Source organism: Mytilus trossulus, chromosome 1, assembly GCF_036588685.1.
Source record: "Mytilus trossulus isolate FHL-02 chromosome 1, PNRI_Mtr1.1.1.hap1, whole genome shotgun sequence".
Taxonomy (NCBI): Eukaryota; Metazoa; Mollusca; class Bivalvia; order Mytilida; family Mytilidae; genus Mytilus; species Mytilus trossulus.
In genome coordinates this window covers 16197498-16224470 of record NC_086373.1, presented here as the reverse complement: position 1 = coordinate 16224470, position 26973 = coordinate 16197498, and the positions used below count along the sequence as shown (strand labels likewise).

General features: G+C 30.2%; 1 protein-coding gene across 1 annotated transcript in view; it reads left to right on the top strand.

Moving 5' to 3' along the window:
* LOC134716658 (dynein axonemal heavy chain 3-like) overlaps positions 1-26973 on the top strand; it is a 138213-nt gene that overhangs the window by 94756 nt on the left and 16484 nt on the right. Inside the window, exons 54-78 of the mRNA XM_063579667.1 lie at positions 46-208; positions 769-951; positions 1372-1530; positions 2336-2407; positions 2827-3027; positions 3440-3595; positions 3995-4090; positions 4659-4763; positions 5076-5209; positions 5449-5620; positions 5890-5976; positions 6294-6410; positions 6745-6930; positions 9902-10039; positions 10383-10487; positions 12522-12682; positions 13019-13190; positions 13871-13996; positions 14558-14735; positions 16197-16304; positions 24158-24234; positions 24770-24856; positions 25348-25554; positions 25671-25808; positions 26414-26674. Coding sequence (XP_063435737.1) covers positions 46-208; positions 769-951; positions 1372-1530; positions 2336-2407; positions 2827-3027; positions 3440-3595; positions 3995-4090; positions 4659-4763; positions 5076-5209; positions 5449-5620; positions 5890-5976; positions 6294-6410; positions 6745-6930; positions 9902-10039; positions 10383-10487; positions 12522-12682; positions 13019-13190; positions 13871-13996; positions 14558-14735; positions 16197-16304; positions 24158-24234; positions 24770-24856; positions 25348-25554; positions 25671-25808; positions 26414-26674 — 3589 coding nt within the window. The remainder of the gene's footprint in view (positions 1-45; positions 209-768; positions 952-1371; positions 1531-2335; positions 2408-2826; positions 3028-3439; positions 3596-3994; positions 4091-4658; positions 4764-5075; positions 5210-5448; positions 5621-5889; positions 5977-6293; positions 6411-6744; positions 6931-9901; positions 10040-10382; positions 10488-12521; positions 12683-13018; positions 13191-13870; positions 13997-14557; positions 14736-16196; positions 16305-24157; positions 24235-24769; positions 24857-25347; positions 25555-25670; positions 25809-26413; positions 26675-26973) is intronic.

Sequence of the window (26973 nt, the reverse complement as noted above, 5' to 3'; positions counted from 1 at the left end):
TGTAAAAAAAAATTCACATATAATCTGAGTGTATTTATTTTTAAGGTATTATGACACACTGAGGAGGAGAAATTATGTGACCCCAACATCTTACCTCGAGTTGATTAAAACATTTAAACGATTACTTGATCAAAAGAGAATGGAAATCCTTACCTTGAAAGAGAGATATATAGTTGGTCTTCAAAAGCTGGACTATTCTGAACAACAGGTAAAACACACTATTGATATAAAAAAAAAACTGGTTTTCTTTGTAAAACATTGTATTCATTCTAATTTTTTATGAAGTAGAAAATGCTCATAAGAAATTGTTATTGGTAGTACAATGCTAAAAATGCTTTGATGTACTTCTTATTTTGGTACAATCATAACAAAGCTGCTGTGTATGAAACATCAATAACTATTTGTGATTCTGCATGTACATGTATTCAAAGATTATTATGTGTATGAATAAAAGGAGATATGCTGTTGAAATCAGTGAGACACCAACTCAGAGTAAAAAATACAAAAGCCATGAGAGTGGCAATTAACTGTCTTTAGCAAAAGTCAGGTATTAGTACAATATGCCATCCTCTAAACAATCCTGAATCTATAAAGTTGTGCACACATAAAAGAGAAACCAAAAAAAGCTATGACTAATAATTCTTACAATATGGAACACCCATATCCTTTTACAAATTAGTCTTGGTCTACTGACAGGTAACTTCTAAAATAGCTAAAATATAGAGGTGTTTTTCAAGCTCTGTCTTATTAATATGTTTTATTCCTTAGGTAAATAGTTTGCAAGAGATGTTGATCAAGTTAAAACCAGAGTTAATAGAAAAAGGAAAACAAGTTGCAGAATTGCTGATTGTCATTGGAAAAGAAAGGGAAAGAGTTGAGGCTGTAAAAATTAATGTTGAAGAGGATGAAAAAGTGGCTAACAATGCAGCTATGGAGGCTAAAGCTATAAAGGTAAATAGATTTGGAATCTTCTGTGATCAAAATATTAAAAAGCTAGTGAAACATTTTAAAACAATAATAAGCAACATAAAGTAACTAACATATACTTTCTAGTTGGCTTAAAAACAATAACCAAACGAAAATTATCAAAGGGAAAATTACTTCAGAAAGTGATTTTAAAAATATAAAATGCATAGTCTGTACTGTTAGGCGAAAAAAAAATCAGTTGCCTAAGTGATGTAGATAGTTCATCTACAATAACTACTAGCCTGTTAACCCAGAGGTTGTGAGTTAGAACCTAATTTTAAAAGACTAGGATGGCCAGTTTTCCTGTTAAAAGTTTTCTCAAGTTACTCTGGCTTCCCCCACCAATAAAAGCTGGCCACCAGAATTTAGCCAATGTATCAATCAATGATTTTTTTTACTTTGCAGGATGAGTGTGAAGAACAATTGAACATAGCCATGCCTTTACTGAATGCTGCTGTAAATGCCTTGGATACATTGAAACAGAATGACATTACAATAGTCAAGAATTTTACCAATCCTCCTCTAGGTGTTAGACTCGTCATGGAATCCATTTGTATTATGAAGGTAAGATATGATAGGCTAAGTGAAGGAGTTGCTAAATAATTGCTTGTCAACTTACACAAACTTTATACCTTGACTTTTTTGTAAAATTGGGAACTTTAGCCCTTAAACAGATTTTTTGCTATGTGAATGATCAAGATTAATGTATGTTTATTTAAATGAAATTATCCCCAAGGGTGACTGGGGTATAGAAATATGGTCACTTTGGTCTTCTCCCGACCGGCAGTAAAACGCTTGCCGAAGTGGGGCGTCCGTTTGGCTGTGCGGGATGTATCAAAGTCGCAGTCACGTCCGGTCAGAAGGGGGACGTTAAATCCGATGCCTTGTGTAAAGAGAGTGCCACGCTCTTTGCACGTAAAGAACCCTTGCAACAACTCTTTGAGGGGTCCGTAGGTGGCCTGTTGCAAGGCAAAATTTCTGTCCCTATCCAATATACCCTCCTTTTCCGGTGGCAGTCCAAATTTCTCCGACCATCATCCCAGATGGCCTCTGTTGTATCAACCTACCTATTGTATTTATTGTGAACTTGTTCTAGTCCTGAATATGCATGAAATATTTGCCACTGGACGTTAAGCAACCAACAATCAATCAATTTAAATGAAATTTAATTAAAGGTGGATTATCACCTATAATTTCCTGAAAATATGGTGTCACTGAACTTGTAGAAATAGAAATTTCATTATCATTCCTTTGTTAAATTTTTAAAAATTTATTACTTTACTGTATTGACAGAATGCTATCTCTGTTATGAAAAAAATATCTGGTAAATCTGCTTCACAATTGATTATTGAATCTCTTTTACTTATAGCAAATAAAGCCAGAGAAAAAAGTTGATGGAAGTGGGAAAGCAGTAGAAAATTATTGGCCTGCTGCAAAAAGGGTAAGGTTATCTCGTCTTTAAATGACAACCTTTCAGGGGAGGTTACTGTACACAAGACATGGAAAATTTTCAGTATTTGAGTTAGTAATATGACAGTTGTTATCCATTTGTTTGATGTGATTTATCTTTTGATTTTGCCATTTGATTAAGGGGAATTTCCATTTTGAATTTTCCTCAGAGTTCAGTATTTTGATGATATACTTTGTTATCAGCATTTTTTTCTTTAAAAGCATAACAGAAAGGGATATTGAAAGTTTAGAATAGTATACATATCCTTTTGTGGGTTTATATGGAACATTTCTGAACCAAAATTATGTGACATTTATTCCAATTTAATTAGAGCTCAAACATTCAAACATGTTATAAGATTGAAATTACAAAGCAGATGCTGATATTCAGTGATATTTTTATTCTTCTAGATGCTGGGAGATATGAAGTTCCTAGATTCATTAAAAGACTATGACAAAGACGACATTCCACCACCAGTGATGAAGAAAATTAGGGAGAGCTATATCAACAACCCAGATTTTGACCCACAAATCATCAAAAACGTATCCTCAGCTTGTGAGGGTCTGTGTAAATGGGTCAAAGCAATGGAAAAATATGATAAAGTTATTAAGGTTAGTTATTAGAAAACATGACAGAAGATGAATAAAGATTGGTATTGTTTATCCACAACTTTCATTCTACTGGTGATAATATATAATAAAAGAAAGCATGTAAAAAAGTTAATTATACCAAAAATATAATGGCAGTTCAACAAACCACACTAAAACTGATTAATTCTTATTTTATAGCTACAAATACACTTCTTTTCAACTTTCTTCATATTAACTTCCTCAGGTTGTGTGCCAAAAAATATCTTATTCAAATCAGGTTTGAATACATTAGTTCAGTTGTTTATTGGTTTAATTTTCATTTGGCACTTACAAGTTAAATAATTTTCTTTATAATTTTCATGGACACATTGCAATTTCTTTTCATGCCTTAATTTGGTTGATTCAGTTCAATTTAAACATTTTGTTTTATCAGGTTGTTGCCCCTAAAAAGAGGAGTTTAGAATCAGCTGAGGCTGTATTAGCTACTCAGATGGCAAAACTTGAGGAGAAGAGAGCAGAATTAAAGGCTGTTACTGATGAACTCAATGAATTGGAGGACAATCTGGCCAGTAATCAAAATGAAAAAGAGGTAAACATTTGTTCAAAAGTTGTGATATTCAATATGTATTCATTTTTTCAACTGGAAGAGAATGTAAATAAACAACCAACAATCAATCAACTGGAAGTTCAGATGATATATAGTTAATGTACATAAAAAGCAGAACTTTTGGAATAAACCAGTTATCAAATAGAGCTGCTGATTGATGTATTTTATCCAGAAGAGCTGTTCAGAGATTTTCAGCAATGAGTAAAAATCATATCTTTGCAGCAATACAGTAAATTCTTGTAGTCAAATGGCTATTCAGTGAGATTTAAGATGGTTATTTTCATTTCGTTGCATCATAATAACTTTGTTGAAGTAGAATGGTAAGAATCTAATGAAGATTTGAAACAGGTTCATAACAAATTATGAAATTTTTGATTCCAGAACTTAGAAGCCAATATTGAATTGACAAAAGTCAAAATAGACAGAGCAGAAAAGTTAATAAGTGGACTAGGTGGTGAGAAAGAAAGATGGACAAAGGTAGAGTTACTTTATTAAGGAATCGTGTGTACTCATAATTATGTCTCTTGAAATAAGCCCGCCAATGATTGTAGTGGTGTTATACATTCATTTGTATATCCTATACCAAGTTATAGTTTCAGTGTTAGTAAGTTTACTGTGATGTGGTCACATCAACTTGATTAATTGAATGTAAAAGGTATTTGAATTTGTAAGCAATTTTATTTAGATGGTAGAAAAAAACAAACATAGTATTTATTAATTAATACTTAATCATTTAATTTTGGATGTAACGCTTTTTCTGATTGGCTGATGTTATTTTGTTATCAGCCCATAGACATAATTTAGTCATGTGACGTCATCAACGGTTTTCTACGTTTTAAAATGGAATTTAGAATTAAATTATAAGAAATGACTGTAATATTTTTTCTGTCTATTCGAAATAACATAAAAATGTGGTGCACACTGTTGAATAACCCGTGTATTCCTTAACTAAATAATTCAACATGATAGCATGTGCATGAGTTGTTTTGTTCTTATGATAAATAAGATTTTTTCTATAAACCTTTTCTGTATTTTTATTCAACAGAATGTAGAAGATTTAACAGAGACATATGACAACATTGTGGGAGATGTATTGTTGTCAGCCAGTATTGTAGCTTACTTAGGTCCATTCATCTTAGACTATAGACAGGTACGTAAAATATCCAACTGTTATATGTTAACAAATAGTCATTTTAAAGCAGATTTAAAGAAATGTTTGACATGAAAATAATTGCTGTTGCAATTATGTGTACCTTTGAGCTCCTTAAATTCACAGAGATAGATCATATTTTCTTAATGGGCCCTGATGGTCAAGTAGTCATAGTACACCTACAGTGGGTTTGAATCCATCCCAAGGTGAGGTGTGTTCAACTCCCTTCTTGCTTCACATTAGGTTTGACAGTTTTTCTACTAAGAATTTTTAAAAGATATAAGTTTATTTTGACTTAATTTTATTTTGTAGGAATGTCTAAAAGAATGGTACACAATGTGTAAAGAGAGAAACATTCCAGTATCTGAAAACTTCTCCCTGCAGGCTAATCTTGGTAATCCTGTCAAAATCAGAGATTGGCAAATTGCTGGGCTACCAGTGGACAAGTTAGTAAATCATTACATCAAAGCCTCTCTATACATGAAATCTCTTCTTTGAAAGAATACAAGAAATGGAATAATTTTGATTTATACAAATTATGATATAAGAGAAGCAGATTGAATTGTAGATTTGTAGCCTTGTTGACTGTTAACACTTGAAAGAATTCTTCGATCATTATTATCACTTATGCCAGTTTGTACTTTAGTTTTAAGGCCAAAATATAATTAATTATTGATCTTTCCAGTTACTCTTTGGAGAATGCCCTGGTTGTGATGAATGCCAACAGATGGCCACTAATGATAGATCCACAAGGCCAAGCCAATAAATGGATAAAAAATATGGAGAAATTGAATAAATTAGAAGTTATCAAACTGTCAGATCCTAACTACAGCAGGCAATTAGAAAATTGTGTACAGGTAAATTATTTAAAGGAGCATGAAACGGAAATTGCTCAAACACAAATTAAGATATGCCTCAACTCAAGGTTGTTCTAAAAGATGGACCTCAAACGAATTGGTATGACCAACAGAAAAAAAACCTGTTATTATTGCTGATAAAACTGAGATCAACAAAATTGACAACAAAATTGAAAGTGAAATGTACTACCTTTAAGTTCAATGATCATGACTCAATCTCATTTTTGTTTAAATATTTAATGTCTAAATGTTATTATTGACTATTGTAGTTTGGGAACCCCTGCCTATTGGAGAATGTTGGAGAAGAGTTAGATCCTATACTTGACCCAGTCTTATTAAAGCAAACATTTAAACAGGTATACATAATAATATAAGTAACATTTATGATATATGGCATGTATTGTATTAAATTCTAACTTTTGTTTTTAAGAAATGGATCTATTCTATCTTAACAAAAAAAATATTTACATTTTTTCAATATTTAACATTCTTATGTTTTTTTTTGTTGAATTTTCATTTTAATTGAATATTGAATTAATGTGTTTGGTAAAAGCTGTGTTATGCTTTTATAACATTAATAAGAATATATAAATGAGGAGAATAAGCAAGACAAACAATGCATCAAAAAGCTAAGTGTTTAGTTCTTATACATGGTTTTATTTTTTAATTTCAGAACAACATGGATTATATCAGAGTTGGAGATAACATCATAGAATACAGCAAAGACTTTAAATTCTATATAACAACTAGGTTACGGAATCCTCATTATCTTCCAGAAGTGTCAGTCAAGGTGAGATTGTAACAACAGGACTACAGTGATCTAAAGTATACCATTTCATAGTTTCTCATAGCTTTCAAAATATAGATTTCCAAAAACAACTTATTAGAAGGCTTCAAAAATTTTGTTTTATTTTGTTTCAAAAGTTTCACATTTGCATATGAATTATTCAGTTTTGAATTTGCCTGTTAAACCAAAGTTTTCCCTCCTCTGTTGAGATGATTGGTCACTGTGTTAAAAGTGAAATTTAGCTTCTTGAAAATAAGAAACTACAACCTATTATTTTGATTCTGAGAGTATGACATTACTTTGATGTACAAAATATTGAAAATTTACTATTTTACAGGTGACATTAATCAACTTCATGATAACACTGTTAGGATTAGAAGATCAGTTATTGGGAATTGTGGCTGCTAAAGAAAAACCAGCCTTAGAAGAAAAGAAAAATGAACTTATTATGGAAAGTGCCAAAAATAAACGACAACTCAAAGAAATTGAAGATAAAATATTGGAAGTGCTTTCATCCTCTGAGGTAAAATTATTTGAATTTTTAATGCATTTCAATTAAAAAATACAAAAAGATAAATGAAAGAAGTTTGTATCAATGATAGTGAGAGTACAGTAAATCATATGGTGGTAGGGCAATAAAGTGTAAAGGTGCGTTGACACGGTACGATTTTCCATCAGATTTTCCATCCGATTTTATACCGACACTCAGGTAAATTGTATAGCGTTCTGTTTACACGATACGTTTTTCCATCCGATTTTGAACAGATTCAAACAAGTGCTTTTTGCTGGATAATTGAACAAATATCAACGTCGAGTATCATAAAAAAAACCAGCATAAGTTTTTCTGAATAAAACACTTTTCTTCGTTTATTTATTAATTTCTAATGGCATATACAATGCTATTCTTCCGACAGTATGACGTTTTCTTTCATGCGATCTACAGATTTTTTCCTCTCATATTTGTCCCTGTACGCTGCACTATGGACATCCCATAGTGCAGGTTCTGCTTCGTATAATTCTATAAGAAGGACATCTTTTCCCAAATCATCTTCATTTTCTTCTCTTGCGTCTGTATCAGCCATCATTAAAGTTCGCGAAGAGTTCAAAAAGGTAGAAAATGTTATGTCAGATGTATACAGGATCATCATATATATGATAGTTAAACAAGGATTTGTGAAGAAAAGAACTGATATTTATCAAATAATTATCAAACATGCTGAAAATTTTAAACGTTAAGCAATAGTGTTGATCAAAAGTATGTTTAACTTATAAAGTGGGGGTTGGGGGGGCTTTTAAAAACTCCATGATGTAGGCAAATGTTTTCTAAATTTATTTTTGTTTGAGTATTTTTTCTTTTGTGTGTTGCTTTTATTTACGTTACGCACGATACTGGTGTCACTTCTTACTTTGACGTGTATTAACATTTGGATGGCGAATATGTACTTCAGTTAGTAAAACAAAACTGTATCATTGTATACCAAAATATTCTGTTTTAATTGTATTTTATCATTATTAAATTAGATAGTCGTTTTATAAAATGTGTGTTTGTCAATCCCCCTGTTTAAACCAAAATTGTTATGAAAATAACTTGTAAGATGTAACAAAATTTTACCGTAATCACGCTTGTAATCTCTTAAAAATATTGCAAACATTGCATAAATTCCACCAAATTTCACTCAGTAACGTCATAACTAACAAATTAATTGTGACGTCTTTTTTGGCGAAAAAGTCATGTCAATAGGCAAAATGGTGGCGGAAAACAATAAAGGTAAGCATTGCAATCATTTGATTTTAACGTCACTAGATTTGCATATAAAAGTTTTTTCTCTAAATAATTGCAATATTTTAAATGACTAACACTATTTAAAAATATAGAAAGACGGCTCATAAACTATACTTCAACGTATAAAAGTTTGCTCAAAATCGTGGTTTTTTTTTAAAAACAAACAAGCCATATTTCTCAGTCTTACAAAATGTCCCCTTATTCTACATTCAACGTTTCCTTACATATTTTCTCAGATTGTGTCATCTCAGTTCAGAATGCGAAGCTTTCACACTTTGTACTTTATGATTATCAGATTGCTCATGGATTAAGCTTTAAAATGGTACCCATTGTATTGGTATAGCCGTTTAGCTAATTAATAATATTTCTAACTTTCTGAGACTTACAAAATGTCCCCTACGTCTTTTTTCGTATTTCAACGTAAAAAGTAAAATCACAAAAATACTGAACTCAGAGGAAAATCAATTAGGAAAGTCCATAATCACATGGCAAAATCAAATAACAAAACGCATCAAAAACGAATGGACAAGAACTGTCATATTCCTAACTTGGTACAGGCATTTTCAAATGTAGAAAATGATGGATTAAACCTGGTTCTATAGCGCTAACCCTTAAAATTTATATTTTTTTAACGTCACCTTTCTTATGCGTCAATTCGACGTATTTAATTTGCGATGTGTTTTAAATTAAAGATAGTTTTGCAACTGTAGGTTCCATCATGAAATCAAAAGGTAAAATTGACAAAATGAAAATGTATAGAGAAAGGGAAAAACAACAAAAGCGTGAGAGAAATAAATTATACTACGAAATGAAACAAAATGAGAGAATAAAAGAATACAAAAATTCCATAGCTGCTGTAAAAAAAGAGAAGACAAAGGGAAAAACACAACTCAATTAAGCAAAAATTTTGTCCTTGGCCATTCACGAAGAAATAATTGGACTGGCAGAGCAAAGCAGTTTATAACAGACTATTCGGAATAAAATTGAACGAGTTGTTTTGTCTTTGGATTGCTCTTATATTTTGTATATTTCTTAAAAAGTAAACAAACAAACATTAAAAAAAGACAACCTAAAGAAACAATTAACGTAAACTGAAAGGGAAATAAACAAAACAAACATACAATCGAATTAAAAAACATCAAATTCAGTCTTTCAATGCCGTCGTTTTTCAAAGTTTCATTTTTCCATGTAGATAACGTTGTAATTCGACGTTACGTTTGGTGACACCAGTATCGTGCGTAACGTCATAGTATCAGAATTGCAGGAAATCGTACAGATTTGTCGTTTCTTTGTTCACATGATGCGATTTTGAACCGATTTGTCGGATGAAAATAGGGTACCAACCGATTTGGAAACGACTTTTTGATTACCAAAACGACATCCGATTTTAGTGTTTACACGGTGTGATTTTGAAGAAACGACATCACAGATAAAATGTCGGATGAAAATCGGATGGAAAATTGTACCGTGTAAATGCACCTTAACCCTTATCTGTCTAAATTCCAAAATGTGTTTACATTCTCTAACTTAAGTTTGCCTTAAGTTCTGTTTCTTTATAACAGTATCAGACATCTGTACAATGGACACATTCTCCATTTATTTTATTATAAGTTAAGAAAATATAATTTTGACTGAATTCAGTATTTGAATATTCACTGTAAACAGATGACTCTTTTTTGAGATTTTAATATTCTTGTGTATGCATTTTCAGGGTAATATATTGGATGACGAAAGTGCTATTGAGATATTGTCTTCCAGTAAAGTCTTATCACAAGAAATATCAGAGAAACAGGAAATAGCTTCTGTCACTGAAGAAGAAATTGACAAAGTTAGAGATGGTTATAAACCTGTAAGTCAGTAGTATTATCTCAATCAACTGAGAAATTTTGGACCTTTGAAAAAAAATGAAATTTAATACATTACTTCTTAAAAGTGGAACAATCTTGCATGTACGTTTAGTCATCAGTCAACGTTTGAAATATCCTTCAAAACAAATCAAATTCTGATTTCGATAGATTTAATTAATGCTCAATTGAATTTGTTAAGTGATGGTCACAAATACGGGAAATACATTGGAACTAATTGTTGGTAAGTAAAGTAGCAAGAAAACAGAACATGAGCTCCAATGATTTATTTTCCAGAGAAAAAAACCCAATAAAAATAATTTTATTTATAAATTTTTCATTTTGCAGGTTGCGAAACATGGCAGTATATTATTTTTTGTGATACAAGACTTAGCCAACATTGACCCTATGTACCAGTATTCACTGTCATGGTTTATTAATCTGTATATTCAGGTAAGAATGTCTTTCAATGTATATTCAGGTAAGAATGTCTTTCAATGTATATTCAGGTAAGAATGTCTTTCAATGTATATTCAGGTAAGAATGTCTTTCAATGTATATTCAGGTAAGAATGTCTTTCAATGTACAAAAATGTATATTCAGGTAGGAATGTCTTTCAATGTACAAAAATGTATATTCAGGTAAGAATGACTTTCATGAACTTGCCAACATTAATCAAATTACTAATATCTTGTACATTATTGAACCATATGATGAATTTACAATGCAACTCTGGAAGGGACAAGATTAATTATATAGGGCTTACCATATCAGAATTAGAGTAATTTGTATTTTATAATGAGTCTTTTTATGTTGTCATGTTACACATTTGTTTTGGGTTAGGGTGAAGGTTGGTGCCTTTTAAAATGTTTAAACCTGTTGCATTTGTATGCACTTGTCCTCAGTCAGGAGCCTGTGGTTCCTTGGTTGTTGTTTGTTGAAGTGGTTCATAAGTGTTTCTCGCTTATGTTGTTTTATATAAGTCTGTTGGTTTTCCTGTTTGAACGGTTTTACACTAAACAAATGGAAGTTTTTAACAACCTTGACTGGCTATATGGTTTTACACTAGTCATTTTGGAGCCCTTTTATAGCTTGCTGGTCAGTGTGAACCAAGGATTCGTTTTTACCTTTTACATATTATGACTTTAATGGAGAAATGTCTTATTGGCACTCATACCACATCTTCCTATTTATATATATAGGGTTTTTTTGTTGTCTTTTTCCCTACTTATAATTGAATGAATGTACTCAATTACTACGAAGGATGTTCAAGAATTCTGTATGTAATACATTCTTAGAAATCTATGATTGATAGTTCTCAGTTTATGGCAATTCATTATGTATATATGTAGGATTCAAATCTATGGTTGGTTCCAAATCTATGGCTGATTCTTAATCTATGGCAAATATGACGTCCTGCCATCCCAAATCTATGGCAGATGTTTTACAATCCTATGGCGGATTTTTGTTGATACCAAATCTATGGCAAATTTTGAACAAATGGAAAACAATGAAGTACATATATGATCAATGACTTGTCTGAAACCAGTGGAAATGTACGACATGTCTATACACATTTGTGAAATAATGGTCAACCAAATCAAGATGGTTACCATTTTTTTTTTTGTAAATGATGAATTCCTCAATACAGACTTCAGGATTAAAATGTTGTGCCCCGTAAAATTTAAAAAAAATCATAGTCCCTATATTTAACTCATTCATTAAACCAAATAGAAAATCCCTTAACAAAAACAAATTAACAGTTTGAATTTTTAAATAAATATTTATTTCAACGTTAATACATCTAATATAATCATATTTGTTGACAATTTAAATCAAATAGTTATCCTTTAATAAATCAAATAGGTATCCGTTAATATTATCTTTCATTTAAAAAAACTTTGCCTGAGTTTCGACCGGTATAGCACGTTTTGTCCCTCTTCCGAATAATAAATCACGGAATTTTTAACCATTCAAAATTTTTGGCCAGGATAATACCTTCATCTGGAATCGTTTTCTAATCCTTGTGTTGGCGCCGGCAATCGTTTGTGGCGGCAACCATGTAATATTACGTTATTCCATTGTGACGCAATTTAAAGATCTGCCATAGATTTGGAGAAAAAAAAATCTGCCATAGATTTGATTTGTTTGGCATTTGTAACATCACATTTACCATAGATTAGGAATCACGCCATAGATTTGAGTCCTACATATATACTGTAAATTTTGAAATTATTGTGTGTATTTATTATTGCAATTTTATCATTTAAGACTTTAATGTGATTTTAATTTTAACAATTTTAAGAAAAATCCTGTTAAATTGATATAAAATGTTTCAATATGCGAGTTTGAATTATTGCGTTTACAAATCTGTTGCATTTTCCCAATATTAAAAACCTTGCAATAATTTCTGAATTTATAGTAGTAAAACTGTTCTGTATGATTTAGTGTACAAAAAAAAATATGTTCCACTTTTGTTTATTTCAGTCTATATTGAACAGTAAACAGACCTCAGAATTGAGTGAGAGAATAGATAACCTGAACGAGCATTTTACCTATAGTATTTACCTCAATGTATGTCGCTCATTGTTTGAGAAAGACAAGTTATTGTTTTCATTCCTGTTGTGTATTGGAATACAAAAACAAGAGTAAGTTTTGGGACAGTAATCACATGTTATTGCCTTTCTCAAATATTAATTCCAAGAATGTTATTTTATTAATTTTGTCACCTCATTGATTTTTACCTCTGTCAACTTTATTCATAATTGTTTATTTTAGGTGATAGGTTTTTCCATTTGGTATACAAGTTGTTGAGACCTCACTCTTCAGACCTGTTCTATTCTTTAAATTTAATTAGTTTGATCAATATGAATTTTTTTTCTAGTAGAAGAGTTCATAAAATGAGACAATACATTAAAGAGGTTTTTTTATTTTCATCTTCATGACATTATTTTTTTATGGCTAAACAATATTTTATTTTACAGAGGTACAATTGATGATAGAGAATGGCGATTCTTACTGACTGGTGGTGTGGCTTTGGAGAATCCATTCCCTAATCCTGCTTCAGCATGGCTCCCTGAGAAGTCATGGAGTGAAATTGTGCGATGCTCAGATTTACCTGCATTTAAAGGTTTTATGGACCAGTTTAAGAGCCTGGTATGTTAAGATAACTTTTAAAACAATGTGCCATTTTTTAAATGAAAACTTTTAGAAATAGTTATTTTTAAATGTTGTCTTGTATTTGAAACTCTTATATAGATATTTTAAATGAAGTAAGGCTGACACTTTTCACATAAAATATTGTCAACTTCAAAGCAAAATTTGTCTGTGAAAATGACCTAATATATAGATATAATAAGATGTGATATGAGTGCCAATGAGACAACTTTTCAAGTCATAATTTGTAAAAGTAAACCATTATACATGTAGGTCAAAGTTAGGTCTTCAACACAGAGCTTTGGTTCATACCAAACAGCAAGCTATAAAGGGCTCCAAAAAAAATGACAAGTGTAAAACCATTCAAACGAGAAAACCAAGGGTCTAATCTAAAAATGATGAGAAAAAAGAAACACTTATGAACCACATCAACTAACGACAACCACTGAATATCAGTTTCCTGACTTAGGACAGTTGGGAATAAATGAAGCAGTGGTAAACCTATGTATCTATATAGACTTGTAATGAAGATTTAAATTAAATTATGTCTAACTATTTCTCTTGATAACATTTAATAACAAACCAAATTAAAACCTTGATATATTGGGTTATATGAATTCATAGAAAATTTTCTTTAATTAATTGATAATGACATGTAATATATTACATCTGTATTTTAGTTGTCACAATGGAAGAACATCTATGATTCTCCCTCACCTGAAACTGAAGATTTACCAAAGCCTTGGTGTGAAAGACTGGATAAATTACAGAAACTCATAGTCCTAAGATGTCTAAGACCTGATAAGGTTTGTATTTCTTAAATCTGAGATTTTACCCAATTTTACAAATTTACACATTGTTCATGTACTCATACTGTTAGTGGCTTTTAAAGTTGTGCTGTAAACATATTGTGACATTGTCTTATTGCTGACAGACATATTGTGACATTGTCTTATTGCGACAGACATATTGTGACATTGTCTTATTGCGAGAAACATATTGTGACATTGTCTTATTGTGACAGACATATTGTGACATAGTCTTATTGTGACAGACATATTGTGACATAGTCTTATTGTGACAGACATATTGTGACAAATTCTTATTGTGACAGACATATTGTGACAAATTCTTATTGTGACAGACATATTGTGACATAGTCTTATTGTGACAGACATATTGTGACATAGTCTTATTGTGACAGACATATTGTGACAAATTCTTATTGTGACAGACATATTGTGACATTGTCTTATTGTGACATAGATATATTTTTCTGGTTGGTGTTTATCTAACATTTAGGATGAAACATACACCAAATAAAAATATAACCCCTCATAAACAAAGTTTGTTTTTTCTGTTACCAGATGATTCCTGCTATCCAGAACTTCATTGTAGATACCATGGAACATAAATATGTTGAACCACCGACCTTTGACCTGTCTCTCAGCTTTAGTGATTCGTCCTATTTTACTCCATTGATATTTGTACTCTCCCCTGGTGCTGATCCAATGGCTGGCCTCTATAGATTTGCAGAAGAGAAAGGTATATTTTTATTCAAATAATTCTTTCTTAGTAGAACAATATTTACATTTTGAAGTGATTTCTAAATAATTATAATTGAGTGGCTTACATAAAGATACATTTAGTCAGTTTTGCAGAAAGTTTAGCCTTATTTGAATTTTCCTTGTTTTAATTCCTTTTTTTTTAATAGTTTACAGTAAATGCTTCAAGGCTTGTACAGATTAGACTTATTTATTCATATGTAATTTGTAAATAATTTCACTGTAAAATCGACTAGTTCACAGTGATACTTTAAACCTATATAGTTTTGCATAATGGAAGAAATTAGGCTATAGATTATATGTTTTTTAAGATTGGCTAGTCATAGAACCACAATTAATAAATGCTAGTTATATAGATACTGGTACAGATTAACAAAATTGAGCTAGTAAACCTTTAGGAATGAAATTCTCAAGTAGTTGTGGTTTATTTTTCGTTTGAATAATTCAATTACATTCGCTTCATTCATGAAAATTAGATAATTCTCGAAATTGTTAGGAAACCTTTTGCTGAAAATGATATTTATAAAGTTTTCTGTCAATTGTTTTGTTTGTCAGAAAATAAATTGTGTATTTGCTTTCACAAATCTTATTTTATCATTTAAGTCGAATACTTTTGATTTTTTAAGTGCTGTATACCTATAATTTACCCTCCAAAAATGATTATATCTAATACAGGAGTTTCTTACCATGTTCCCAAAACATTTAATGACATTAAATGTAAGTTATATTTGGGTTTTTTGTTATGATTTTTTTGGAAAAAAATATCACTTTAGGTTTAAGGGATACAAGGATTTTAATTGTATTGTGCTCACAGAGTTGAGGGATAAACATATTTTGATTTTATTCTTTCATTCACAGAGTTGAGGGATATATAGATTTTGATTTTATTGTGCTCACAGTGTTATAAGGGTTTATCCTTCCACTATAGGATTAAGGGATACAAGATTTTTGATTTTATTGTGTTCACTGAGTTTGTGGAATTTTGGTTCATAATTTTTTTTGCATTACTTGCAGGTTATTTGAAATAGAGCATTAAAGCTTTATAGTAATTTTAGTTGCATTGTACACCATACAAGTGGGATTTTTAATCAAATAGTGATGGAATTACAGTAAAATTGGAGAATAAACAAAAATGGTAGAATTTTATTTGATTTTGATTAATATGAATTATATCATTTAAAATAAAAATTATGATTAAACATGTATATCAAAAACTATTTCAAGCCTTAACTTTTTTAAAGAGTAAGATAAAAATCAACAAGCTGAATATAAGAAAACGAAGATGCTTCTATATAAATCATAATACAAAATTTTCTCAGATACAGAAATATATATATAGTGTCAATAGATATTGAACTTTGATTATTTCCTATTTTTCACTTGTATGGTTTTAAGATTTGATTTTTTACCTTATAATTAACACTTATCCTAACGTTAACAGGTCTTCTCCCCAGGATCATTAAACCAAAGGTCGAAATGACCAAAGCCGAATCCAAAATGAGACTTATTTCATCAATTATTGGACTTAATCCAAAACAAGAAAGTGAGAGTATGTCACGTAGATCATATATATATGTCTACAAACATGCATGCCAATTAGCTGCACACACATGGTGGGGAATGCACATTATATGTCATAATCACATATATATAGAGTTCGATGAATCTTATAATTGCTACATGTTTAAAAAAGTCTTTATATTAAGATTGCTGCAATACTAGCTTTTTGATCTGATGCCTGAGTTAAATTAAATAAAAGATAATTATGCAGCAATTATAGTTTTCATTCAACACTTTATACTTTACTTTTCAGTTTTGAATTTGTGCAAGGAACACAAAACCAACTCTTCAATATATTTTCAAACAATAGATGATTCATTAAATACTTGTGTATATGAATTAGATTTGATAATTCACAATTGCTGTTTAATTTCATACTGTTCATATTAGTAGACACTATAACTTCAGTACTATTAGAAAATTTCAAAAAAACTTTTAAAAAAATATAGGAAAAGTGTTTTAAAGATTTAAATTAACATAGGTGTGTATAAATATTAGTGCATGTTCTGTTCCAAATAATAACAATTGCATGATACATATATAAATTTAACTGCATGTTTGGTTATGGACTTTTCTTCATCCATAGTGATTTTGAATTAAAATTTCTACACTGTTTCTAAAAAAAATTTAAAAAAAACATTGTAATATTATTTTTTTTACAGCCATTGTTCAGTACTATTCAATAGAAAGCGTATTATGTGTTGTATTAAATATTTTCAAAATTCCCTTAATTTGGACCCCAGAAAAAAAAATAGCTTGACTATGTGAAAATTTGATATGTATGATAATTAACTATTCCCATGTTTAGAAGCCCCTGTAGAACTCTTATGTCTAACTTGATATTATTATCGTTATTTTTTTAAATTTAGTTACTGTCATCTTTGTTGGTGTTTAAACGCCACTTTTGGGCCATTTCGTAGCCGTCAGTTTTTATAGGTGGAGGAAGCTGAAGTGCCCAGAGAAAACCACTGACCTGCGATAGAAAAACTGACAATCCTAGTCAATTAGGATTGGAGTCAAACTCACAACCTCAGTGTTGACTGGCTAGTGATTTATTAGAAGTAGAAATACTTAGACTACTTGGCCACTGAAAAATATTCAATAAATGGATTTGTTCATCTGTGGAATTTGATGACATCAATTTCACAATATATCATAATCCTATAACTATCTTAAATGTAAATAAACTCATCATAGATGCAAGGATTGAAATTATGTATTTGGGCTAGACACATGTTTCAGAATGTATCACCCTATAAAGGATTCATCAGTGATTCTGAAACCAAAAAAAGTTAAGAAGGCCAAATAAAGTACAAAGTTGAAGAGCATTGAGGACTATGCAAAACTTCTTAAAAATTTATTTAAAATTATTGGTCTTCAATGCTTTTCAACTTTGTACTTTATTTGGTCTTTTTAACTTTTTTCTTTTTGAGAATCACTGATGAATCTTTTGAAGGGTACTTCATTCTGAAATTTCAATATTTCTTTAAAATTAATCACATGGGTGTTGAAAATTCCTAATGCTGCATGGTTGCCTGCTGCATTTTATATTCTCACACCTAAATATACAATAGATGCCTTCGACTGTATAACAAGTTAATACTCTATGTATAAAATATCTCTCTCGCTAATAAAAATAAATCTTGTATATATTTGTTAACTGTTAAATACAATTGGTATATTTCTGGCATTAGTTTGTATGAATTTCCTTCATTTTAAAATGAATAATTGACAACTTTACTGCAATATTGTTATTAAGATTTTTAAAATATATCTTCAAATTTATATTCAAACTGTATAAACAGGAAAGCTTGAGGTAATGTTAATTTGAAATATCTGATTTCATTAAAGAATTTAATAGATATTGCAGTCAATTTGGTTCATGATCATCATTTTTCAGGATTATTGTTAAAATTAATACATATGTATATAAAATATTTATTTTATATGAATTTGGTTCAATATACTTACCATGAAATTACATTTATATTATATAGAATATGTTTGCTTTCACAACATGTTCTCATCGCAATTAACTAGGTGATTAAAAATTACATCCATGAGATGTACTCACCTACGTCATAGTTCACCTGTGTAACATACACTAGCTTTAGTTTAAATTTTTGCGTTCAAGAGAACGCATGTTTCTCGTCGGCAAGGATTTTTAACAGTTTACTGTTGAAAATCCTTATGTTTTATAAAAGACATTATTTGTTTTTGGAATATCGGTATACGATTAATTTAATGTGAATCAGAATACAGCGCTTCTGCCAAGTTTCTGATATGCACGTTTTCGTCATTTTTACAGCTTACGAGTCTGGAAATACGACGACATAGAAAATGACCTTTGTTTAGCCGCCATTTTCAAACATTAAATCGGGTCCGAGGAAAGGCAGAATTTAGCTGTCAAAATTCGGACATGTTACGTGAGTGCTACGTTTTTAAAAAGATATATATTTAAACGGATGTTTATTTCTTTTTTCACGCTCAGCTGACCGGATTTTTCACTGCATTAGAGCAATGCTACGAAACGGGTCGAGTGTAAAAGTTTGGATAAAGTCGATTGTTTACAATTTGCAGTCTGCACACAAGACTGTGTAAACACATCACTATATTAAAATCAGAATAGGTATTTTGACCAGATCTGATTGTTTTTCATGTGGAAAACGTCCGTATGGGAGCGTATACCACTATTGTCACTTGTTTACAATTTGCAGTCTGTTATGTGTACACCTGGTACACGAGACTGTGTAAACACATAACTATTGAATCAGAATAGGTATTTTGACCAGATCTGATTGTTTTTCATGTGGAAAACGTCCGTATGGGAGCGTATACCACTATTGTCACTAGAACCTCAATTGGTTCGATTGTTTACAATTTGCAGTCTGTTACGTGTACACCTGGTACACGAGACTGTGTAAACACATAACTATTAAATCAGAATAGGTATTTTGACCAGATCTGATTATTTTAATGTGGATAACGTCTGTTTGGGAGCGTATACCACTACTGTGACTAGAACCTCAATTGGTTCAATAAATTTCAATCAGAAAAGGGAATCTGCCCATTTCTGATTGTTTTATTTGGAAAACGTTCCATACAGGGAGCGTAGACCTACAGTGATACTGTTTTAACAGTTGATAAATACATCACAATCAGAATAGGGATTTTGCCCACAACTGATGATGTTTATTTGGTTAACCTTCCATTCAGGGAACATAAACCATATTTATTGAAAATAAAACGTGCTCAATGGATCACTATAGAATTAAAATAGAATAGAGATTTTGCCCAAGTTTATTTGATTAATGTTGACATGTTTCATACAGGAAACATAGGAACTAGAACACCATGCATGATTTAGAATCTGTAAGTTGCATTCATTCTAATAAAATACAGATTTGATATCTTACATAAAATTAAATCATAACTATTTATTGATTGCACATTGATATTTATGGAGCATAGAATTGCACGTGGATGTTTGTTGCAAATAAAATAAATAAGAATCAGACTGGTGAATTTAAGTCCAGGTCTATCTATCTGACTTTTCTAGACATCCTTCCACCCAGGGAACATTATGTCTACTTTTATTATATTTTAAAACAACACAAGCATAGCTAATATTTGGTTGCACATTGTTTTTTGTGATGAACCAACAGTTTAGTCAATTAACATATTTGCTCATATTGATAATATATTGAACAAGTGTCTGGAAATAGTCAAGACAGATATTAAAGACACTAAAATAATACATTGTTATCTAGTACAATACAAATGTGATTGCAGTTTAAGCATACCAATACATACTTCTTTTAAATATGTCCAGTTTAAACCAGGACAGTAATTCTTAGAAGCCTGAAATATTTTTCCAGAACAGCAAATTGCTGTAAATATTTAATTATTTTTTTACTGATAAATAATTCTCCAATGCTCTAACAGACATGGAGACAGTAAGAATGGAGCACTGTTCTAAATACAGTTGATAGCTTGTGACAACTCTTTTTACTTATATTAAATTTCATGGTCAGTTTACTTATGACAAGAAGAACATGAATATTATAAGTATGAACTGCTATAACCAATTGTTTGTTTTTGTCGGCAGTAAGGAAACAAAGGCTTCTATATGTTTTTATGTAAACATTAGATTGTCTATTGAATAAAGAGTTTAGGGATGCCATGATGCATTTCATAAAGACTCATTCAAGGTAATGGCTTATATATTGATTACATAATTCAGAGTGTACATTGCCAATGCATTTGATATAATTATATGTACTAATTCTGTTTTGTTTTGAGTATACAAAAAAGAGGTGATAACGTAAGACTTAAGAGACTATCTTACCCTCACTATATGGTATAACTGTCAAATTATACATATATCTTCCAATCATGAAAGCAAAAGGAGTTTGGATACTCTTTTAAAGATAGAAAATTATGCCTTAATTTACGTCTTAAGTTTTTCTAAGCAATGCCAACAGATGGGCAAGTTTCTGCTATAAGGATTCATTCATTAGGTCTGTTTTATTCTTAATGTGAGATTGGTAGAACCCAACAGTTTATGCAACTGCTACACATTGTTTTTCCTAGAGTTAAATATTGATTCAGAATTCTGAAGTATAGAGGATTCAAATATGCTGATTTATAGAAACAAGATTATCATTAATTTAGATCTTGTAAAAAAAATTAGTAAAATATTGGTAAATAAATAAATAAGATTTAAAGCATTGTGGATGCAGGATTTATTTAAAATGCTAGACATTGTCTAGGAAATTGAAGTAGTTCCTAAGATTTGAAACTATCTATTATACAGCTCTTTGTATAAACTTTTTATTTAGTCAGTCTTTACGAGATGCAGAGAAAAAGTTTTTTTTTTTTTTTTTGGAGTAACACATGATGTACCAATATAAACATATAATATATATACATTTCAACTGGTTCTCAAATTTTAGCACCAGTGTAGAAGCAGTTATTCTAACAGCAAAATGTAGGAAAAGCATTTTATTTAAAAGACTGTTTAATAGTTAGCAAATAGCTTTCAATAGTCTAAGAATAGTACATGGAAGTAAAATATAGTATGATAATTCCATGATTATATCAAATCAAATGCGAGACATTTTCTTAATATTATACATGTACCTAAATATTAAAATGTCACTGTTTATTTTTATTTTTGCTCATTATAAGCATGAAGTTAAAAAAATCTAGTCTGGTCAAAGTCAAGTTGTGTATTATCTACATGCAGGAAGGTTTTCCGAATGCATGTGATTTTAACCTCGGAATTGATGGTAATTATTCACTTTTCAATTTCCATATTACCAGTCAGAATAATATAAATATATAGCATATAGAGTTAGTATCTTATGCAAGAATATGCTACACAAAATTGAGATGTGTTTATTTTAAACAATTACTTTGAAATTTGATTCAATATTGTTTTGAAAGATGTGATTATTTAAATCACATTAATTTTGTTTTTGCCAAATCTGGGGACAAATGCAAAATTCTTCTGAGTGACTAAGTTAACCAAATGACTGGGTTGAAGTCACAAAATACTACCAAAAGCTGTTTGGTTGATATAAATTGAATCATATCAGAATGTATAGGATTCAGATGAGGTGAACAAAGACAGGAATAAAATGAGCATTTTTGATAGTGAAACCATTTCTGAAATAACTAAGAACACTTAAGGATATTGCAAGTTAGTACAAGTGTTTTCCATATTACCAAACAAGTGTTTTTCTTTAAATACAACTATAGAACTATATTTGACAAGTTGCATTTTAGTATTTCGGATAGCGAAATAATTTCTGAAATTAATATAAACAATTGTCAAGAGCAACTACAAGAGATGTTCATTATGTCAAATTTTTGTGTCTTTAAATTTGGAACTGTACATGGCAAGATATTCTAGAATTTAGTTAACCGTTGTGATGTTAATTAGAAATATCAAAATATTTTATTTTAGACAGATTTTTCATAGCTGGAGAAAATCATCTGTTAGCATTCTTTTTGGATTTATAAGGACAACAATCATGGCTTTAATTCAGCTCAACATCCAAATGTTCTGTGGAAGCAGTATATCAATGGAAACATGTATACTGAAACTTTTCCACTGATTTGTCCTTTTCTGTATTTTTACACTTGAGTAGTCCAATACAAAACAAAAATATTGTTCATGGTTGAAATGGTAGACATTGTATTCAAAGGTTCTACCACTCATAGAAATTTTATCAGATTTTTAAAATTTAGTCAGTTTAGAGAATTGTCATTATACAATAGTACAAGACTTCTCTTGAGGAAAATATTTTATTCTAAATCTATAAAATATTAAAAGTAGTATATCTAGCAGAGAAGCAAATTCTCAGGGACTATAACTTTAAAAAAGTTTAAAGATTAATCCAGATTTAGCATAATCATGAAACAACTTTGGTTTGAGTCTTTAATATACTTTGATTGTACAATGTATTAAGGACACCTATTTACAAAGTTTTTTTTAACTTATTATAATTCTTTAATTAAGTAGAAAAGAATTTATTTCAAAAGATGTGATATTGATCAGGTTATCTAAAGACGACAGCAATCATATATTATCTGTTATTATATTAATATAGAGAAAACAATGGAAAGTTAAAGAAAGGTAATAATGTTTCCAAATAAACTTAAGTTTCAAAGTGGAAAGTAATGAAATTAAGTTTGGGTTAATTCTTGTCGATTTGTACAAGCAACAAAAACAACCTATTCAGAAATAAATGCTTATTTACTGTTGCATAAATATTACAACACATTTAGCTCATAATGAAGGAGCTTTAATATAATTATTTCTATACTGACCTGCAGATTATTTATTCATCAGATATAGAAAGATAGGGTATATATATACATGTGAGTGCCAATTTGAGACAACTCTACATCAAGTCTATTAATTTTGCATACTTGTATTTATACAATCTGCAAAGTTTGCCATTGATACATATAGTTATGCAGCATAGCTTCATTGTATAATAAATTCAGTAATTTTGGTTTTTACTAATATCCGTATTTACAAAATTTAATGGAGTTACTTTTTAAGAAATTTCACATAATTTTTTATATGTTGAAATTGTATGTGTTTGAGAGAATTTATCCTCCACCAAATGAAATACTGCTTGTTAATCAGTAAATATTCTATATAATATAAATGTAATTTCATGGTAAGTATATTTAACCAAATTCATATAAAATGGTAATTTTTGAAATCTCAAGAAGAGATTTTATATGAATTTATAGGGTTAAATATACTTACCACAATCCACCACCACCCCTGGAATAAATTCAGTTTTTTGTTCACTTAATTGAAATTATTCAATTAAACGACAAATTAAAACTAAAGCTAGTGTATGTTACACAGGTGAACTATGACGTAGGTGAGTACATCTCATGGATGTAATTTTTAATCACCTAGTTAATTGCGATTTGAACATGTTGTGAAAGCAAACATATTCTATATAATATAAATGTAATTTCATGGTAAGTATATTTAACCCTATAAATTCATATAAAATCTCTTCTTGAGATTTCAAAAATTACCATTTTCTCTGGGTAAGGCATTTTAATCTAAAACAAAATGTACTCTTATCATTTTTTTAACACAAATTATTCATATGTATGCAAATAAGTCTTTTATACAATACAAATATAAAATATTTATTTTCTCTGGGTAAGGCATTTTAATCTAAAACTTTCAAATAATTTTTAACACAAATTATTCATATGCATACAAATTAATCTTCATATAATATAATACATGAAAAAAACTTTCCATGCCCACATATAAAAGTTGTGCTCTCTATATTACAGCTCCCGGCAGTAAAGGTTTGCAGACAATTTCTTTAGGCCAAGGTCAAGGACCTATAGCAGAGAAAATGATACAAGAGGTATGATAAATTTACATTACTTTGCTATTATAAACTTGCTCTTCAGAGGAACAAATAATGTTGAGAAAATTAAGTTCAATATATGAATATATAGAGATTTAGGATTTACTTCAATGAAGCAGCAACCCAATATAAAAAATAACAAAAAACATCTAGAAAGCAACTTACTCTTCAACAACAGACTAATATTTACTCAATATGTCAAGCTCTTAAATTGTCATGAGTTGTCAATTGATTTAACAGAAGCAAAGAAAATCATTCAACAAAAAATATTTCTGGTATTTATTGCTTGTATGCTGATTTATGACTATATACATGTGAGCAGGATCTGCTTACCCTTCTGGAGCACCTGAGATCACTGTCGGCTATTTGTTGGGGGTGTATTGCTCAGTTCTTTAGTTTTCTATGTTTTTTTATTTATTCAATTCTTTAGTTTTGAAGTAGAGATAATTGTTTTGGCACAAAAGTTATATATACTTGTGAACAGAGGTTTAAATTGAATGAACTTGTCTTTATGTTTATAACCTATTTTCAGGCTGTTGAAGAAGGGACATGGGTGGTGTTACAGAATTGTCATTTAGCAGCATCATGGCTTGGAGAACTAGAGAGAATCTGTGAAACTGTAAGTAAATGATTATTAGAAAGATGGACAGCAAAGATGTAACAACATACAGGGGTCACTTCTCAAGGACATAAAATTGTTCAAATGCTGTGAATGATTTTGACCTGAGTTATTTTTGAGGTTTTCCTTACTAAACATGGATGTAGATTTCATGTTTATACTTTAGAGACAGCATGCAACACATGACTTCTTTTGAGGACTCACACTTTTTGCATCATATTATTGTGCCACATTTTAATGTTGAAATGATATATATGTTAGCAGTTCAAGTTACTTTGCTTTCAATTGATTCAATTGCACTGACAAACATTACACTAAAATGACCATAGGCTTTTATGATTACGTCCTCTTTGTATAGTAATATTTGGTTGCAGGCATGCTATAACTCAGAAGTTTACAATGTTATGATTTGGTTACTATGTGAAAAAAGCAGCACTCTTTCTGAAATACCATTCATATAATCAATTATTCTTTCAATTTTCTATGTTTAGATCATAACAGATCCAGCTAAAACCAAGTCATCTTTTAGACTATGGCTGACCAGTTATCCTTCACCTGTCTTCCCAGTCTCAGTTCTACAGAATGGGGTCAAGATGACCAATGAACCACCAAAAGGTCTACGAGCAAACCTACTCAGATCTTACCTCAATGATCCTATCTCTGACCCAGAATTCTTTAATTTGTGCAATAAACCTGTGGTAAGTAAAATAATAATGTTATTTATTGTCACAACATTTTTTTTTTATAAGACATTTGAAGTGTTAATTGTTAAGTTGGTGAATTGAATTAACCTATAAAAATGATATGATTTCAGGTTTTTGAGAAGTTATTATTTGGATTATGTTTCTTCCATGGCCTGGTACAAGAGAGGAGAAAGTTTGGTCCATTAGGTTGGAATATACCATATGAGTTTAACGAATCAGATCTCAGAATATCTGTCAGACAACTGGAGGTAATTCATTAAACCAAATCTGATACTTGCATTAATAGATATAAGAAGATGTGGTATGAGTGCCAATAAGACAACACTCCATCCAAGTAACAATTTGTGCAAGTAAACCATTTTAGGTCAAACCATATTTACTGCTGATTTTTTCATGATTGTTTTAATTGATTTAGCTTACAATATAATGTACTGGTAACTTATAATCATCTATTTAAAGGGTTCAGTAAAAGCCTTACATGGTCTGCATTAAAATTCTGCTATATTAAAATGAAAAAAAAAGTTTCAAGATTATGTTTAAAAGTTATATAGACCTTTGGTATGTAGCCTGAAAGATGTGTTATAGTGAATTATTTATTGGTATGAAATTTTTAAATTGCATAGTTTTAATGGATTTTTGCTTTTATTTGATTAGAAATTCTGTAAAAAAGTCTAATGTTGGTGTATTGTGATTTATTGTTTTTATTTCTACATATTAATTGTTACATATGATATTTTTCTCATAAGGAAAGTCCATAGTAATATTGAAATAAAATGAAAATGAACAACTGATTCTCAAGAATTCTCAGTGGTAAGAATAATCTGAACTTATTATTCCTGTCTTTTCTTTACAGATGTTTGTTAATGATTATGATGCACCACCATTAGAAGCCCTGACCTATTTAACTGGAGAGTGTAACTATGGAGGCAGAGTTACAGATGACCTTGACAGAAGGTTAATTCTAAGTCTGCTGACAATATTCTACTGTGAAGAGATCATTTCAGATGATGAATATAAGTTTTCTACGAGTGGATTATACTATGCTCCACCTAAAGGAACATACAATAATTATATTGAGTACATCAGGAAATTACCACTGATGCCCCATCCTGAGGTATGCACTTAAGCATGAATTTATTTTATTTACTTTCCACCCAGACTTATACATTACTATATACCTTATTGCTATTTTTTCTGCTTTAACAAGATGTCACAGATGTCCCAATTAATTTCTGACAACACAAGGGAAAGTTTTTGATCACATGTTTTATAAATAATGTCAATAGGTCAAGTGTGACAAAAACTTGTTTCCCTTAAACATTTTTTTCCATTCATGATAAAATTAAAACTGGAAAAGAAGTCTTAAACAGTAATCTGTTAGGTTTTTTTTCTTTATAAGAATGAGATAGATAT